General features: G+C 51.1%; 1 protein-coding gene across 3 annotated transcripts in view; it reads left to right on the top strand.

The window, feature by feature from the left end:
* Positions 1–18,362, top strand: part of TFCP2L1 (transcription factor CP2 like 1) — a 67,783-nt gene that overhangs the window by 35,754 nt on the left and 13,667 nt on the right. For all 3 annotated transcript variants that reach the window (XM_081576006.1, XM_081576009.1, XM_081576008.1), the window contains 8 exons: positions 5,856–5,932; positions 6,474–6,579; positions 7,227–7,333; positions 8,733–8,885; positions 12,739–12,849; positions 15,298–15,389; positions 17,821–17,869; positions 17,955–18,048. In XM_081576006.1, coding sequence (XP_081432132.1) covers positions 5,856–5,932; positions 6,474–6,579; positions 7,227–7,333; positions 8,733–8,885; positions 12,739–12,849; positions 15,298–15,389; positions 17,821–17,869; positions 17,955–18,048 — 789 coding nt within the window. The remainder of the gene's footprint in view (positions 1–5,855; positions 5,933–6,473; positions 6,580–7,226; positions 7,334–8,732; positions 8,886–12,738; positions 12,850–15,297; positions 15,390–17,820; positions 17,870–17,954; positions 18,049–18,362) is intronic.

Raw genomic sequence — 18,362 nt, 5'->3', positions numbered from 1 at the left:
GCTTACTTGCTCCGTGGCATGTGGGATCTTAGTTTCCTGACCAAGGGTTAAACCTACGTCCCCTGTATTGAGAGGCAGATTCTTAACCACTGGACCACCAGGGAAGTCCCCAAGTCTGTCTTTTTAAAATCACTGTTATAGATCAAATTTCCATGTATCTAAAAGTCTGTTTCTGGGCTCTTAATTTTTTTTTTTCCCATTGTTCTATTTGTCCTCATTCCAAAAATGTCCTGGTTTTAGCTACTGTAACCTTATAATATGTTCAGAGTATTTTGTTGTATTATTATTGAAATTTTTATTTTATTGAAGTATAGTTGATTTACAATTTTGTGTCAGTTTCTGCTATACAGCATAGTGATCCAGTTATATACACACATTCCTTTTCATATTCTTTTCTATAATGGTCTATCACAGGATATTGAGTGTAGTTCCCTGTGCTCTACAGAGTATTTTAAATGGGATAGTAATATGTGTTTCAGGGAGACTAGAATAGTCTAGACTATTCTAATAGACTAGAATAGCACACCCAGGTTATCATGAGCAAGTGATATACCACAGAATGGTCACATAGCCACCAGACTTCTAAGACCCATCTTGGTTCCGAGAACTGAGATCATGGGCCTTAGGAATTTGAGCCTTGAAAAAAAGGGGAGGGTTTGAACAGGGTCATGAAATGAAATGAATATCAAGAAATTCAGGAGCTTCCTGAGTATCAGAACCAGAAGGGGGCATTGGAAGCCACTAGACACTGTGTGAAGTAGTTTGGCTAAGTGACCAGTCTTCAGAGTCCAACAGACTTGGGTTTGATCTTGAACAAGATACTTAATCTCTGACTTTATTTCCTCACCTATACAGTGGGAGCCATACTGGGTTTTCCTCATAAGGTGGTTGAGAGGGCTAAATGAAATAATGCTCAGAAGGGCTTAGCAATGTCCCAGCTCATTGCTGGATGACAATTAAGTGATGGTGGTTTATTTATTATTCTATCCCCTTGATTCTAGGGCTTCCCAGGTGGTGCTAGTGGTAAAGAACCCACCTGCCAATGCAGGAGATGCAAGAGACACAGTTTCCATCCCTGGGTCAGGAAGATCCCCTGAAGGAGGACATGGCAACCCAGTCCAGTATTCTTGCCTGGGAAATCCCATGAACACAGGAGCCTGGCAGGCTACAGTCTATGAGGTCATAAAGAGTCAGACACGACTGAGCACACACATATATCACACCCATCCCTTGATTCTAAGACCAACTTTTCTTTTTTTTCTTTTTCCACATTTCACAATTCTGAAATTAGAACAGACTTTACTATCATACCATGTAGCAAACAGAGAATTTTACAGACAAGAAAATGTTTTATCTAGGGTCATGGAAAAAGTCAAGATGGTCCTCCTAGGAATTACCTTTATTTCTAGTCCTAAAGGGGAGAAGGAAGGAGAACAAAGTACCATCTTGCCTGGGGATGGGGTTGTTGAGGTGCTTTATATGCCACCAGATGCTGTGGGTAGACTTTAACTAGCACACAGAATGAAACCAGATGCCTTCAGAAAGGTGAAGGTGAGAGTCCTCTGTCCTGCAGACAACACCCACCAGGTTGGATGGGCTCAAGTTTCTGCCCCTGGCTCCATCCAACACTGACTAGCCCTGTGAGTTTATTCAAGTCAGGTAACCTCTCTGAGCCTCTGCTTCCTTCTGTCAGGCGAGACTCATAAACTCTAAACTGCGCTGTTGATTCAGGTGAGTTAATCTCTGGGCAGACTTTGACGCTGAGTCAGCACCCAGTAAATGGAAGCTGTTAGGTGTTTCCTAAAGTCATGTTTCTTCCCACCCACCTCCCGGCCACCGTTTTGCTTGGGGGTGACTTTCTTGATCATTCTTTCCCTCAACTGTAGAAATCTTGCCTGCTCTTTAAAGTTCATGGCAAATGTTCTCTCCTTGTTCAAACCCTTCCTCCCCACTTCCCCATTCTGGGTGAGGATCACCCGCTTTGGATCTCCGTCGTTTCTTAGAGGCATTCTTCTTTTTAGTTGTTTTTCTTTCTTTTTAATTTTTAATTGAATTTTTATTATATAGTGGAGTGAAATGGCAACCCACTCCAGTATTCTTGCCTGGGAAATCCCATGGACAGAGAAGCCTAGCGGGCTACAGTCCATGGGGTCCCAAGAGTCAGACACGACTGAGCAACTAAACCACCACCACCACCATAGTTGATTTATAATGTCATTTTAGTTTCAGGTATGTAGCAGAGTGATTCATTTAATATACGTGTATCTATTCTTTTTTTCAGATTCTTTCCCCATATAGTTTAATATAGAATATTGATTAGAGTTCCTTGTGCTATAGTAGGTCCTAGTTGTTTATTTTATACATAATAGAGTGTATATGTTAATCCCAAACTCCTAATTTATCCCTTTCCAGTTTTCCTCTTTGGTGACCATAAGTTCATCTTCTAAATCTGTGAGTCTGTTTCTGTTTTGTAAATAAGTTCATTTGTGCTGTATTTTAGATTCCACATATAAGTGATATCATATGGTATTTGTGTTTCTCTGTTTGATCTATTTCACTTAGTATGACAATCTCTAGGGTTTGCCTTATGCCGGTGCTGTTTGATGTACCCCAGAGGATTGCCATCCTGTTGAGGGCAGGAGTGTGTCTTGCAAACCCTATAGTTCTAGCACAGAGGAGCCTTGCAGAGAGCCCTGAGTCCCTCCTCTGTGTCAAATCAAACAGTACAGTGTTGAGCAGAACACACGCAGCCCTGGGCCTTGACAGAGCCCACTTTCTGTGGCTCCCACCCGTGCCTAGAAATGAGGCTGGCCAAGCAGAGAGATGCCCTCATCCCCCAGGTCACTTCAGCCCCAGGTCAATTCTGCCACCCTGACCTTGCTCATCAGCCTGAGTGTTGGTGTTGTTCTGGGTGGGAGAGGGGCTGGGGAGGTATATTGGCATTGAGGCAGCCTGAATGGAGAGGGAGCCAGGTGTCTGGCTGAAGCCTGAGCAGGTGGGGTGTAGAGTGGCTTGGGGACTCCATAGGGAAGCGTAGGGAGCAGGTCTCTGCTGCTGGTAGAGGCGGCCAGGACCCCGGACCTGAAGTCCCACTTAGTTAGCAGCTCTGATCCCCGAATGGCTGTCTGTGATGCTCAGGCCTGGGAACTCCTCTGTGTGGCACGGGAGGTACCTCCTGCCAGGCCTGAGCTGAGCTTGCCCTGCAGAGCCTGGGGTCAGTGTTAATAGGGCCCTAGGGCGCCTGTAAACCCACAGTAATGACCATTTGGGCCTTGGGCTTCATGCCAGAGCCAGCTGCATTCTTCCTCAGGGAAGGTGGAGGACACTGGAAAAACCAGTTAGGGCGTGGGAGGCTCCATTTCATGTAGCTGTCAAGGGAGTGTTGGCTCAGGAGCCCGGAAACGTTATGTGAAAAATCTGGCTTTTTCAGAAAGGTACTAGTGTCGTTTCAGATCAGCAAGACCCTTCGGAACCAGCACAAGGGCAGGGCAGGAGTTTGGGGTCTGTGCCTTTTCCTTCTGACAGGATGTGCCCAGCAGTGTGACCTGAGCAGTGTTTATGGTCCTGGCCTGATTGGAGAGGGAGCCAGGGCTGGTGGAAGCCAGCTGGACAAGCCCTGCCTTCCTGAAGGGAGAAGGGAGCTTCACTGAGTGGGCATCTCTGAGCCCAGCCAGGATTGTGTCCATGGCCACACCCTGGGTCCCTCTGCTCATCTCCCAGGCTTCACATGGCATTTGGCACGTGGTTGTTAATACTCAGCAAATACTTGGAATGAATGATTGATTTCAGAGTGTCTATCCATTATGTTATTCATTGAGGGGAGGACTATAGTAGTTTCATGGGGTTGCTTTAACAAAAGGACTACAAACATGTTGGCTTAAAACAAAGCAGAAGTTTATTCTTTCCCAGTTCTGGAGGCCAGAAGTCGGGAATCCACCACAGCCGTGGGGGCTTTAGGAGAGAATTCGTTCTTTGCGTCTTTTGGCTTTGGGTAGCTCCAGGCACTCCTTGGCTTGTGGCCTCATCAATCCAGTCTCTGCTCCCATGGTTCCCTGCTCCTTCTCTTCTCTGTGTGTCCTCTTACAAGGGCACTTGTCATTGGATGTAGGGACCTCCAGGACAGACCAGGATCATCTCTCCTCACCTCAATATCCTTAACTTAATTGCATCTGCAAAAACTTTTTCCAAAGCAAAGGTAATGTTCGCAGGTTCTGGAGATTAGGGAATGGACATATCTTTTGGGGGCTACAATTCAACCCACTCCAGGGAGTCTTAATATTTGTCTAATCATTGCTTTTCTAGATACAGTAAGACTGTTAACCACTGGGTTTGTGCTGCTCCTAGATGCATATGTATCTATATCTGTGTCTTTCTCTATATTAGATTTCCTTTTCTTTCATTGATTTAGGTTCATTCCTTCCCCATTGAGTGTCTGATAAACAATCATTCATGTTAACACAAAACTTTAGGAAATTAACTTTTTAATCTAGCGGTAACTTGGATTAAATCTGCGAAACCCAGGGAAACCTGAGTGAGGTCTGGGGTTTAGTTAATTGCACTGTGCCATGGTCAGTTTTGATAATGTACCATAGTGAACTCAGATGCCACCCCTCGGGGAAGCTAGGGGATGATACTCAGGACCTTTGTGTACTATTTTTGTAACTTCTTGTGAGCCTATCATTATTTTAAAAAAATTTTCTTAACAGAGTTTGACTGGATTTACCAAGACCAATGATGAAATCATTTGTTCTTTCTTATTTGCAACACATCCACTGTTAAGCTGCAACGTGTGACAAGGTGTTTTAGAGTTGTTGCTGAACTTGATTTGGAAAAAGTTGACATCATTTGATAGGTGGTCTTTCTGTCTAAGAAAGTTTTGTATTGTATTTTTTCAAGGTATGTTTTATCTTCCAGTAAAATGGGTGTAGTTTTCTTCAGGTCACTTGTAGATACTGTAAAGTTTGGGGTTTTAAGTTTGTTCTTATGGATGGATCTTTTCCCCATGTGTATTCTTTAACTGGCTCTTGCTGGTTATATCGGAGAAGGCAATGGCACCCCACTCCAGTACTCTTGCCTGGAAAATCCCATGGATGGAGGAGCCTGGTAGGCTGCAGTCCATGGGGTCGCTAAGAGTCGGACACGACTGAGCAACTTCACTTTCACTTTTCCCTTTCATGCACTGGAGAAGGAAATGGCAACCCCCTCCAGTATTCTTGCCTGGAGAATCCCAGGGACGGTGGAGCCTGGTGGGCTGCCGTCTATGGGGTCGCGCAGGGTCGAACACGACTGAAGCGACTTAGCAGCAGCAGCAGCAGCTGGTTATATGTCCCCAAACAGAATCCCCACACCTTTCAAATACATGAAATTCTTTAGCTTGAGAAAATGCTCTTCATTCTGCAGTTAGAGACAATGTTTAACAGGTTTTTATTCGTTCCTTTAAACTTGCTCTCAGAAAGGGTCCATCCATACAGTTATTGAATATAGGTTGATTTAAGTATCTGTGTTCTCCATCCAAGTGTATGGGGGATATTCTTTATAAAGAAATACAAAGTTGTGTTCTGTAAATGTAACGCTAACTGTATTGTTTTGTACTCTGTCTTCGAAAGCTGTAGAGGTGCTGTCTCTCTCCAGGGGTCATGTGCATTACCTGGGGGGCCCTAGGTCCCTGCCAGGTCAGATGGACAAATAGAGTGTCCTGTCCATAGTGTGATATGAACTTTTCTTGTCCCTGGCTTTTCTTCTCTGCTTTGGTCGCAGAGCCATGAGGCCTGGGTGGGCATTGAGAAGGCCTCTAGCTTGGCGAAGCCCCAAATTTGAAAACAGAAGTGGAAAATGTACCATTAACCTCCCTCCAGGTCAGTCTTATGAAATCCGACTGCTGGAGAACAGGAAACTGGGAGATTTTCAGGATCTGAACACAAAATATGTGAAGGTAAGGCTCCAGTCTGCACCTTTCCTGGGCACCTGGGGGTTCTTGACGGGGCCTACCCCCTGGGCTTGCACTGGGGGTCAGGAATGCGTGAAAGGTTTGGAAAAAGCTCCAGGGACAGAGGTGGGCTCCAGATCCCTGGAGTGTGTGGTCTGAGGGGCCTTGGTCAGGCCGGCAGTGCTGGGAGCTGATGGCCGGCTCATACAGACTCGGGTTGCAGCGTGGCTTTGCCTCTTCCCCATGTTTTCTGAACCTCAGTTTTCTCACCTGCACAGAAGGTTTGTAAATGACCCATGTGTACGAAACACGTAGCAGCTCTTGAGAGCAGGGCATCCCTCGCTGTTTGTGCTGTTGTTTGTATTGTTGGGGTTCCAAGGAGGGAGGGGCAACATGAGGAGCTAGGGAGAAAAGCTCTAGGCAGAGGGCCTCGGAGGAAGAGAGGTTTGTCTGATTGGGGGAAGGTCAGGGTGGGTTCCTTGTGGGTCCCTCTGGGCCGCACACTCAGCTGTTCTCCCCCCCTGCCACCCTCCACCCCGGCTCCCAGAGCATCATCCGCGTGGTGTTTCATGACCGGCGTCTGCAGTACACGGAGCACCAGCAGCTGGAGGGCTGGCGGTGGAGCCGGCCTGGGGACCGGATCCTGGACATTGGTGGGTTCCTGGGCTGAATTGGGGCTTCTTCCTGGGCACCATCCAGACCCAGCAGTGTCCAGGGCCTCTTAACCACACTTCTGCCTTGTGTGAAAGCCCATGGGAGCTGGTGGAGGTGACCACATCATGAGCCCTGCCCTCGGGGAGTACCCCTTTTGGGGTCCGTGGCGGGGGCGTGTGGGAATAAGGACCTGTCGTCAGGAAGTAAGAAGCAGGGAAAGCTTCACAGAAGGATCCTGACTTAATGGAGGGCAGGGTGGGCATCAAAGAGGCGGAAATGGAAATGGAACTGAGGGCTCAGGCAGTGGTCCACAGGCTTTTTATTCACAAACCTTGGGACCCAGATGGGTTTTGGAATTCAGAAGTTGGAATAATAGTAGGGTATGTAGACCCACAGTCGGGTCACACCGCCAACAGGCCACGTTCTTGCAGCCATATAGAGTGACGACACACAGTGGGGAGAAGGCTCAGAGTAGCTTCATGGAGATTCAAGTCAGGATTCTGCCAAATGAGCTGTGCAGAACCGAACTTTCAGAACTCCTGGCGTTTCAAATGGTGTAAGGAGTTTGGACCTGCAATAGGAGTCCTTCCCAAAATATTGGGAGTGGCTGACGATTGCACTTTTGTGTGTGTGTGTGTGTGCACAGATATCCCACTGTCTGTTGGTATCTTGGACCCCAGGGCCAGCCCGACCCAGCTGAATGCAGTCGAGTTTTTGTGGGATCCTTCAAAGAGAGCGTCTGCGTTCATTCAGGTAAGCAGGAAGAAGTTGCCCTCTGTGGGGAAGTGAGAACTTTGGGGTCCATCGTGTTGTTTCTCAAAACTGTCCATGCGTGGGGCCCTGATGGGCTTCTGCCCTTGGCTGCAGGCAAGGAGGCTGAGAGGGGTGAGTGGGGCCCAGAGCCATGAGACTGGTTGGTCCCTGGGGCTGGGAAGATTTGGGATGTTGTAGACTCTTGTGTGGGTGTTGCTTATCAATATGTAAGCTTTTTACACAGTAACTGAGTCCTAGCATAAATAATTTGAAGTACAAATTTTTTTTTTCATAATTGTTTCTATTATTAAATGTTTAATTCTGAAGCTCCTGGTATGAAAGTGAAAGTCTTAGTTGCTCAGTTGTGTCCAACTCTTTGCAACCCCATATACTGTATATCTCGCCAGGCTCCTCCATCCATAGGATTCTCCAGGCAAGAATACTGGAGTGGGATCTTTCCAACTCAGGGATCGAACCCGGGTCTCCTGCATTGCAGGCAGATTCTTTACCATCTGAGCCATAAGAGCTTCTGCTATGGACCTGACCTTATGTTAAACACTACAGAGGATCCAGGTGGCCGAGGGCATGGCCAGGGCCCTGTGCTTTTGGGCTTCCCCGGCTCTCTCACTTGCTGTGGGTCCCTTTTTGAGCTTCTTGGTTTTCCTCCCTGTCTTATAAATTAGAGAATGAAAACAGAGCCATGACTACAAGGCCTGGTTCATAGTAATCACTCAGTGAGAGTGAGTGACCTTTTTTGCCTTGCCTAATTACAATACTCAAATTGCATTTCAAAAGAATTACTATAATGTTATTGTTTATTATGACAACAATATGTATTTGTATTGGGTTGGCCAGAAAGTTTTTTTGGATTTTTCATACCACCTTACGGGAAAAACTGCAACTAACTTTTTCGCCAAGCCAATATTTTGACAACGTGATTACATTATTATAGCAGTCAGTACACATCAAGTGATTTCTGTGTAGCAGGCACTTAGCAGAAATAAAGAAATGGTTCTAGCTTCTGGCCTGGCCTGAGTAACCTGGGGACTAAGGGACTAGGCTCCTAGGGAAATAGCTGTGGTCCCTGCTCTGTGGTCTCTGGGATTTGTCCAGGCAGAGGTCTCAGGGGGAGGAGTGAAAAGGAGTTGCTGGGGTCAGTGGGCCTGGAGTAATGGCAAGGACTTAGCTGGTCAGGCAGGGCCTCCAAGGTCAAAGGATGGAAGTGAGAAGCTGTGGGGGGTGACCAGTGGCCTGATGGAGTGGCCAGCACTGGGGGACAGCGGGGAGGTGGAGGCAGGTCTGACTGTGCGGGATGGAAACTCTACTGGGAGAGGAGCTCGTGGGGGTTCAGACCCACCCTCACCCACCTCTGGCTAACTGCCTACCACATCCCGGGCAGGTGCACTGCATCAGCACCGAGTTCACCCCGAGGAAGCACGGGGGCGAGAAGGGTGTGCCCTTCCGGGTGCAGATCGACACCTTCAAGCAGAGCGAAAATGGGGAGTACACGGAGCACTTGCACTCAGCCAGCTGCCAGATCAAGGTGTTCAAGGTAGGATGGCCGCCAGCCCCGCCCACCGCCACTGCAGCCCTGCCCACCGCCACCCCACCCCAGGACTGGAGGCCAAAACCCCAGAGCTCAGCAAGGAGAGCAGCGACCAGGAGTAGGGGCTCCTGCCTGGGCTCTTTCACCCTCACAGGCAGCCGGGCTCAGCTCTGCTTGACCAGAGTGGTGGGACTGGAACAGTTATAGATTTCTGTTTTCCTCCCAAGCACTTTGGCCACAGATTCTGTGGTTACCCATTAGATTCTCCTTAAAAAACAAGTCAGGAGATCCCCTTTGAAGGTCCTGACCATGGATGTTATTTTTTAAAATGTTTTTATAGCAGTATAGTTAATTTACAAAGTTGTGTTAGTTTCAGGTGTACAGCGCAGTGATTCAGTTATATGTATCAATTCTTTTCCATTATAGCTTATTACAGAATATTTCATATAGTGCCCTGTGCTGTACAATGGATCCTTTTTGGTTATCTGTTTTACATATGTTACTGTGTATCTGTTAATCCCAGTGGATGCTGTTATTTAGGGCCCCGAGGCCCTTGTCCCTCTGCAATGGCCTCCTGGTACCGCCTCCCTTTTCCTTTCTTGCCTCACACCCTGCAGTCACCTGTCATTGTTCCTCATCCCATCTCTCTGGACAGATTATTTCCTAACCATGACTGCCAGTGGTGCAGCTCAGGGTGGCCCTGGGGGGAGGGGGGTGACAGCAGAGTCCACGTCACTCTCCGGTGGGTGCGCCGTCACTGAGTAAGACCACTGGTCCTGCTGCCAGCAGATTGGACCTGCCCGCTTTCCTGGGGAGTCCCAGCAGGTGCCTGAGGACCAGCCCCGGTGCCTTTCTCTCTCCTCCTGGTCTTTCACAATCAGGGACCTGGGAACTTATTGACAGAGTTCCATCTGCTGGAGCTGGAGATGCCAGAGGGAGGGGCTGTAGAAATGAGGGCCTGTCCCAGAAGAAGCTGGGTCAGTGTTGATGTTCCTGAGCTAGGGATGGATGTGGAAATAAGCGCTCACAGGTAGAACCATCAACCTGGTGGCAGAGTGCTCATCTGGCCTGTTTCCCAACTGGACGGGAAGGCCCTAAAGCTGCCCGTGTCTGTACTTAGGTGACCACACAGCCAGGCAGCCAGCTTCATCCCCACTGATAGTGTCTGGCCACCTGAGGGCTGTGGGCAAAGGGTTCTGAGGACCTGGCTAGGCTCTATGTGTTGGTGGAGGTGAGTTTGTCTCGGCTGCCAGAGCAGTGGCACCTCCAGAAACCTACTTCAGCATGATGAAGCCTTGAATCTGGCCTCCGAAGGAAGTTACATTTCTTCCCCGTATTTATATCCCCTCCTGATGTAAAAAAAAAAAAAAATTACCAAAGTTGAGTGGCTTAGTACTACATTATCTTTTAATGCTGGAGGTCAGAAGTCTGAAACGGGTTTCACTGGGCTAGGGTCAGGCATCAGGAAGGTTAAATTCCTTTCTGGCGGCCCTAGGGGAGAATCTCTTTTCTTGCCTTCTCCAGCTTCTAGAGGCCTCTGCATTCCTTGGCCCGTGGCCCCTCCTCCATCCTCAAAGCCAGCATTACCCCAATCCCTCCATGCTCCCCGCAACACACACTTTAAGCGTCCATGATTACACTGGGCCCACTGGGATGATCCAGGCTCACCTTCCTATTTTAGTCTCATACTGTTGGCAATCCTGATTCCATTTGCAGCCTGCCCTCTTGTACCCTAAGGTAACATCCTCCCAGGCTCTGGGAATTAGGATGGGGCCATCTTTGGAGAGCATTAGTCTGCAGATCCTGTTCACCAGTGCCTCTGGTCTTGGGTTCTTGATTCTAGCTCACCCTGGACAGCTCTGAGGCTGCACAGTGGGTGGTCTCTGCCTGTCCTGCAGTCCCACCCTCTCTTGGTTATGTGCAGACCACATCCCACCAGCCATCTTCTGCCCTCAGGTGGGGGTGCATCCAGTGTGATGCCCTGTGATCAGGCCCTGGGCCAGGCAATAGGAGGGAGGAGCAGTCTGTGCCAGAGATGCCCAGTTCCCCCCATGGCTCCTGCCAGCTCCCCCTCTTATACCTCAACGCGGACACTTAGAAATGACGGCTCTACCTGGCTCCTCGACACCACACTGGGCCTTATTGGGGGAATTGAGCTGGAAGCTTCTTTGGCATCTCCTGCAAGAGGGAAAGAGCATCTGTTACCCAAAATGAAAGTGAAAGCAAAAGTGTTAGTTTCTCCGTCGTTTGTGTCCGACTCTTTGCGACCCCATGGACCATAGCCCACCAGGCTCCTCTGTCCATGGAATTCTCCAAGCAAGAATGCTGGAGTGGGTAGCCATTCCTTTCTCCAGGGAATCTTCCTGACCCAGGGATGCTACCTGGGTCTCCTGCATTTCAGGCAGATTCTTTACCATCTGAGCCACCAGGGAAGCCCTGTCACCTGAAATGAGCTCCTCAGAATGCCTTAGGTGGCCTGGCCACCCACCCACAGGAGCAGTTGAGATAGGTGTGCACCAGGGCCAGGCAGAGCCCTGCCAAACTGCCCGTAACTCTCCCATCTCAGGTCACCCTGGTTACTAGGAAGCCCCTGGCTTCTTGGGTTGCTGCCCTGAGGCTCTGTGGGGATGTCTTAGGACTCTCCCTTTCCTGCTGACTCCTTGCAGGGGTCTCCCTGGGGCTGAGTGGTGTCCCCCACAAGCAGGCTTAGCCACGCTCTGCCAGTAATGCTTCTGGGCCAGGAGGAAGGGCCTCCTTTCTGGGATAGCATGGAGGTGGAGCAGGGAAACCAGATGATGGGGGTCCAGCTGCTACACTCCTGGCTCTCCCACTGGACACCAGATCTGTCATTCATGTCCCCATAGGATCCCCAGCAAAGCTCCCTCCCTCTAGCCTGGGTGTCCCCAAAAAGGCTATTTTCTAACACCCCCTGAGTTGGGAGTCAGCAGCTGCAGCCTGAGGAAAGTGCTCGCCAGGATGATCCCAAAGGCACCAAGGGTGGATTGTCTTCCCTGACTGCCCGCCTCATGTGGTCTGCCCCGTACAGAGTAAAACTCTCAGTTCAGGGCCCTTCGAAGTCTTGATATCTGACCCTGCCCACCAGACTGTGAACTTGGGAGGGGATAGTGTTAGTGGTCCAAACGGTCCCCATCAGCTGGGCCTGCTGGAGCCAGCATGGGGGCTGTGCCCAGCTGGGCTTCTGACCTGGAGTCTTGACTCGATCAGCACATGGTTCCTCTCCAGTCTCGATGGATTACTGGACCCTCAGTCTCCTTAACCTGTAAATGAGGCCGATAGTAGTACCTGTAAGGCCTGGACACCTGTGAATTCCTCAGGTGCGCTGGGCGCCCAAGACAGGCCATGTCAGGATGGATGTTACCCTGCAGGTAGACTGTAAGCTGGGAGTGTGCCCGGATTACTAAGTGTTAGGAGAAAGGAGGCCTTAGAGGTGGACTGCGAGTGTAGATGGAGCCCTGGCTAGCAGCTCCTAGTTTGTCCGCTTCCTGTATCTCTCCACGGGGAACCCAAGGAAGGCTCCTGAGGGGTCCTTTCCATCAGCAAGTGGCCACTGGTAAAGCTCTGCCCCAAGCATGCCTGCCAGAGCAGCTGAGCAGACCCCATAAGAGTCCCTGAGGGACGAGTAGTGGGCTCTGAGCTCCCTTGGGGTGGGCAGGGGTTCCAGGCAGGAGGGCCGTGTGTCAGATGCCTGGAAGGTGAGAGACACCTGTCCGTGAGATCCTGCTTGGGGTGAGGGGGGAGTGTGCCAGCCTTAGGGGCCTCCCCTCAGCTCTGGATCTCCCCCAGACAGCTGCCTCTGCCGGCTTTGAGCTCATTGGACCTCTGTGCTCTGCACTTACAGCCAAAGGGAGCCGACCGGAAGCAGAAGACCGACCGGGAAAAGATGGAGAAAAGAACAGCTCAAGAGAAGGAGAAGTACCAGCCGTCCTATGAAACCACCATCCTCTCAGAGGTGAGCTGGGGGGCCTCCTTCTTGGGGTGGGCAAGGGGGCTGTCAGCTTAGATCCTTGGAAAAGTGCCCGTTTGGGGTGACTGCTGCTTCTGAGAGCGCCGTTCAGTCCTGGTGTGTTCCCGTGTCTGGAACTGCTGTCATCTGAGGCCTGGCGTCCAGGGACATGTTTTACAAATACCTTCTAACTCTCGGCTGCCGTAGGCACATTTCAAAATTAGGTGTTTTTTTTTTGAATAGATAATATATTCATGTGGTCCAAATTCAAAAGGTATGAGAATCTCCATCAGAAAATATCCCTCCCAGCACTATCCAGCCTCGGTTTCTCTCCCCAGGGCGGTAGTAACCCTGGGTCCTTCTGTATCAGGCCCCATGTTCTCTGCAAAGGAAACCAATTCAAACAAGTTTGCCCCACGGGTGCCTTTTTCCCCCAGCAGTACCCACACACAGACACACACACGCACAGTCACCGTTCTAAGGTTGACTGTCTTTATTTCCTAGCCTTTCTTATCTGTTCGTAAGGAGCTTTCCGGTTCTTCATCCAGCTCCATAGCCTTCATTGTGTGGCGGCCTGCTGGTGGACACTGGGCTGTTCTCGGGCTCCTGCTGTCTCACGCAGGGTGCTGTGAACACCTTGTTCATGTGAGGTTCTACACGAGGAAAGAACGTCTGCAGCTTCTGTTCTCAGAGTGGGGCTGTTGCTGGGTCCAAGGGGGTAATGCTCTCTGGCTGTCGGGATGGATATTGGGGTGCATTTCCTCGTAACCGAGATGCCAACACAGCCTGCTCTGTCCTTCCATCCAGGGTCCTTCTGAGATGCTCCTTATCGCAGGCTCCTTTTCCTCCCATCACGGGCCCTTACTGCTGCTGCTGCCACGTTTACGGGGCTCTGTTTTTTATTTTGTTTTAACAACTCTTCCCCACTGTGTCCTGTGATCAGGACAGCTAATAGATGTTGTGTTTGCTTGCTGAATATTCTGACTTACTCGGGAGGCCCTCCATGGATACCTGAGGTCCAGTGCTGACCGTGGTGGGGTTAAGTCTGTGTTAAGGGTGAGGTCCAGACAAAGGGTGGCTAAGAGAGCGGTAACTAGATCCTGTCTGAGGAGCTGTGCGTGTATGTGAGGATGTGTGTGTGGGTGTGAGAGAGAAACACACACAAGCCATCTGCAGAGGAGTATTTGCAAAAGAGAGCAGGAACACTAATTTTGCAGACAGATGCATGCTGGCCTTTCATTGGATTGAGGCTGATGGTGGCTGAGAGCCCTGGCACAGGAGGAGCCCTGCCCCCTGGAAGCTGGGCAGAGCCAGCACTGCATGGTGTGGGGCAGCGCTTGGACACTTCACTCTTCCCAGGCTTGGTATATGCTGGTGACACGCCCTGAGGACCCTCCCTGCTCCCCAATCCTGTCTGCGGCCACCTCTCCTTCCACCCTGGGTCTCAGCCTCTGGTGCCTGCCTCTCCCCTGACTTCCCTGCTGGAGGACAGGTCTCCTGGGTGCTCCAGGCTATGTCCCAGCTCCTCTCCCTGGCAAGGTGTTGAAATCCCCACCCAACCTGTAACTTTGGGAGCTATCGGCTCCCCTCTTGTCAGCTCATCAGTTTTCCTACCCCCGAGGGCTCCAGGATTCGGCACCAACACATTCCAGTCCTCACTCAGAACAGTTAAATATTGACCCACCCTGTGGTCAGGTGGGTGATCGTAAGTCTCAGGAATGCTTCCGTCTGACCGTGTCCAGAGCAGGGTCATCGCAGAAAAAGGAAGTGGTGAATGCTTGGTCCCCCAACCCCTAGGCAGCATCCACATGTCTAGGCTTGTTTCAGGGGACTCCTAAGTGTTCATTTAGGCTTCAGCACAAGAGTTTCCTGGCATTCTGGAGTCACGTCACTTGTGTTGCTGTGTCTCCCTTGGCTCCAAGCAGGATGCCTCAAATGTTATAAATACCCATGGAGTTGTGCTGGGGACAAGCTGCTACAAGCCAGTGTGGAGATGCCTGTCCCTGTCATCTGAGGCCCATTAGGGGATGGTATTAGTAATACTGAGCTTCGTCGGTGATTTTCTGTTCGAAGTGGCCCAGTGCTCCCTGTTTCTTGCTTTTACACCCATTTGTCTTCATGGGGAAGACCTGCCTGTGGGCACCTGGCCTGTCCTGCACTGATGAGGTTTCCCTCTTTGCTTTGGCTGCTCAGAAGCTCTGACAGACATGTGTCATGCTTTGCTTGCCCTGGGGATGACCTACTGATGATGAGGTCTCTTCATGGCCCTATCTGATTTCTTTGGTGTGGTCTGAGCAGCCCAGCCATCCCTGGGTACCAGGTCAGCATGGGTTGGGTGTTGAAAGATTGTGATTTCACACCGAGTGTGAGGGCTGGGGAAGCTGGACTCATCTCATCTGCAGGTCTGGGTCCTCGGGGACCACTGCCACCCTCCCCTATGCTCTCTCCCCACAGTGCTCCCCATGGCCCGACGTGGTTTACCAGGTGAATAGTGCCTCATCCCCAAGCTACAACGGCTCACCAAACAGCTTCGGCCTTGGCGAAGGGTACGTGCACCCTCTCTCCTTTGTGGTCCCTAGAGTGACCACAGGTGAGGACTCATTCCCCAGCTTCCTTTCTGTGCCTTCACTGCTCTTGTAGCCCGGCATCAATTGGGTTTCATGGCAGTTGACTGGTGTTTGCGACCATTTTTAGCATCACGTGTACAGGTTTTCGTGCTTGAATACACTTGTAGAAAGGCTGACTGGTGGAGTAACTAAGCACCCAGCACCCACTCCCTCCCCAAGTTAAGGTGGGCCGGCTCATGAGCTCCTGGGCCACTTCCTAGAGAGCTGGGGCCTCAGGAGGTGGACGTCTGGACTCCACAGTGGCTGGAGGGGCTTCTTAGATCTTGCTGCAGCCCTTGTGCATGGTCACTGGGCAGAGGGGCTCAGCTCAGGATCTTCCCCGCCGCTCTGGGTGTCCAGACCCACAGCACAGAAGCGACTTTACCACTGGTCACCAGCTCTGCCACGGCCCAGGCCGTGCTGACTCCAAGGTGACAGATGTGCAGGGGCCAGCAAGCAGCTGTCCCTCCTATCCTGTGGTGTCACTGAGATGACATTGCCCTCCCTGTTGGTGGGGGCGGGGAGGATGCCAGACGGGTTTAACGGGCATGTAGAACATGCCGGTTGTTTGGAGCCCCTGCTTGGCAGAGAACTTTACTGATGGGCAAGCCAGACAAGAACTTGATTTACTAGGTAAGGACAGTCCTTACTGAGAAGGGGGCACAAGGAAGGGCTGTTGTATTTTATTCAGGCGGTGAAAAAAATTGAAAGTGTTAGTCGCTCAGTCGTGCCCGACTTTTTGTGACCCCGTGGGCTGTAGCCCACCAGGCTCCCCTGTCCATGGGATTCTCCAGGCAAGAATACTGAAGTGGGTTGCCATGCCCTTCTTCGGGGGATCTTCTCAACACAGGGATCGAACCCGGGTCTCCTGCACTGCAGGCAGATTCTTAACTCTGCACCTTTCTGGAACTCTGCAGATTCCTTCACTTTCTGCAGCCTCAGTTTCCCTACTTCCAGGGGAGTATGAATTCCACACTCGGTCAAGGGAATATATATAGAGTTCTGGTACCCCCAGACCCAGATGACCTGCATCTGTAGTCACTGATGACTGGCCTAGGAATCATTGCTGCAAAGGTCTTTTCTTTTTTCCTTATTGTGGTACAGTGGGCTTTCCAGGCGGCGCTAGTGGTAAAGAACCTGCCTGCCAGTGCAGGAGACATAAGAGACATAAAACTCTCAGTTCAGGGCCCTTCGAAGTCTTGATATCTGACCCTGCCCACCAGACTGTGAACTTGGGAGGGGATAGTGTTAGTGGTCCAAACGGTCCCCATCAGCTGGGCCTGCTGGAGCCAGCATGGGGGCTGTGCCCAGCTGGGCTTCTGACCTGGAGTCTTGACTCGATCAGCACATGGTTCCTCTCCAGTCTCGATGGATTACTGGACCCTCAGTCTCCTTAACCTGTAAATGAGGCCGATAGTAGTACCTGTAAGGCCTGGACACCTGTGAATTCCTCAGGTGCGCTGGGCGCCCAAGACAGGCCATGTCAGGATGGATGTTACCCTGCAGGTAGACTGTAAGCTGGGAGTGTGCCCGGAGTACACACCCGGAGTGTGCCCGGGTTCGATTCGTGGGTCAGGAAGATTGCCCTGGAGAAGGTCATGGCAACCCACTCCAGTATTCTTGCCTGGAGAATCCCATGGACAGAGGAGCCACCAGGCGGTGGGCTACAGGCCATAGGGTCACAGAGTCAGACATGACTGAAGCGACTTAGCGCGTACACACACACACACACACACACACACACACACACATAATGTAAATTTTATCGTTTGAACAATTTTAAGTGGCCAGGTCAGTGACACCAGGTCCACTCACATTGTACTATTACCACTGTCCATCTGGGAGGGTCGTCTCTGACTGTCTTTCTCTTGGCTTAAAAGCCCAGGTATTCAGGTCTCTGCCTCCCTTTGGGGGAAAGCCACGAGAAAGATTTTCTCCCAGTGGATGCCAAACTATGGGTGCTGTTGCTGAAGAATGGTTCCCCAGGGCTTCCTCTGCCCTCTCCTGGGTGTGGTTGGCCCTTTGCCGTCTTAGCATCAAGTCTCTGTGAAGCTTGAGGCCCAGTCTCCTTGGTCAGTCTGCCCTTCCCACTGACTGGGGCTCGGGGTGGGGACCACGAAATCTGGCCAAAACAAGCCCGGAGCCTTAGAGGAGGGATGGGGGTGTGTAGCTTATGGGGGTGTGTAGCTCATCAGAACCCTTGTCCACACCAAAGGCTTTGTTAAGAATTTCCAGGGATGGAGCAGGGCTCCTGCTTGTGTTTTTCTTGAGGGCCCATTTCGTTTCCAGCGAGCCCCAGAGTCAAGGGGTGTGAAGGGCAGGCCAGCAAGGAGCATCCTGGCTGCTCACCGCCTCTCCTCTTCCTTTGCAGCAACAGCTCCCCGACCCACCCAGTGGAGGCCCTGCCCGTGGGCAGTGATGTAAGTGACTGTGGTGGGGCGCTGGTTACCTGTTCCCGCATGGGTGAGTGAGCGCCCCCTCAAGGCCTGTCCTCTCTGCCCGCAGCACCTACTCCCCTCAGCCTCCATGCAGGACGCCCAGCAGTGGCTCCACCGCAACAGATTCTCCCAGTTCTGCCGGCTCTTCGCCAGCTTCTCGGGTGAGCATCTCTGAACAGTGCACAGAACCTACCAGGATCTCAGAACACTCAGCACATGCCCTGGGTTCCCTGGGCACCCAGGGGCTGTGGTCTGTCCTAGGGACACAGAGGCATGTGGTCACTCACATGTGCTGCCCCTGGGGTGTCCACCTGCTCATGACTTTAAGGGAGGACCATCTGGGAGCCTTTTCAAACTGCTCCTTGCCTGCAGGGTGGGCTCTGTGCCTCCTGGAGGGGCCCCTTAGCCAAGAAGGCCAGGGTGTACTCGACAAGCCTCCTGGCCTCTTCCTCCCAAATGCTCCTCATCACACTGT

This window comes from Giraffa tippelskirchi, chromosome 3 (assembly GCF_054371585.1).
Source record: "Giraffa tippelskirchi isolate mGirTip1 chromosome 3, T2T-mGirTip1v1.2.pri, whole genome shotgun sequence".
In the NCBI taxonomy this organism is placed as follows: Eukaryota; Metazoa; Chordata; class Mammalia; order Artiodactyla; family Giraffidae; genus Giraffa; species Giraffa tippelskirchi.
The sequence above is the reverse complement of the archived record's forward strand: the minus strand, read 5'-3'. Positions and strand labels throughout refer to the sequence as shown.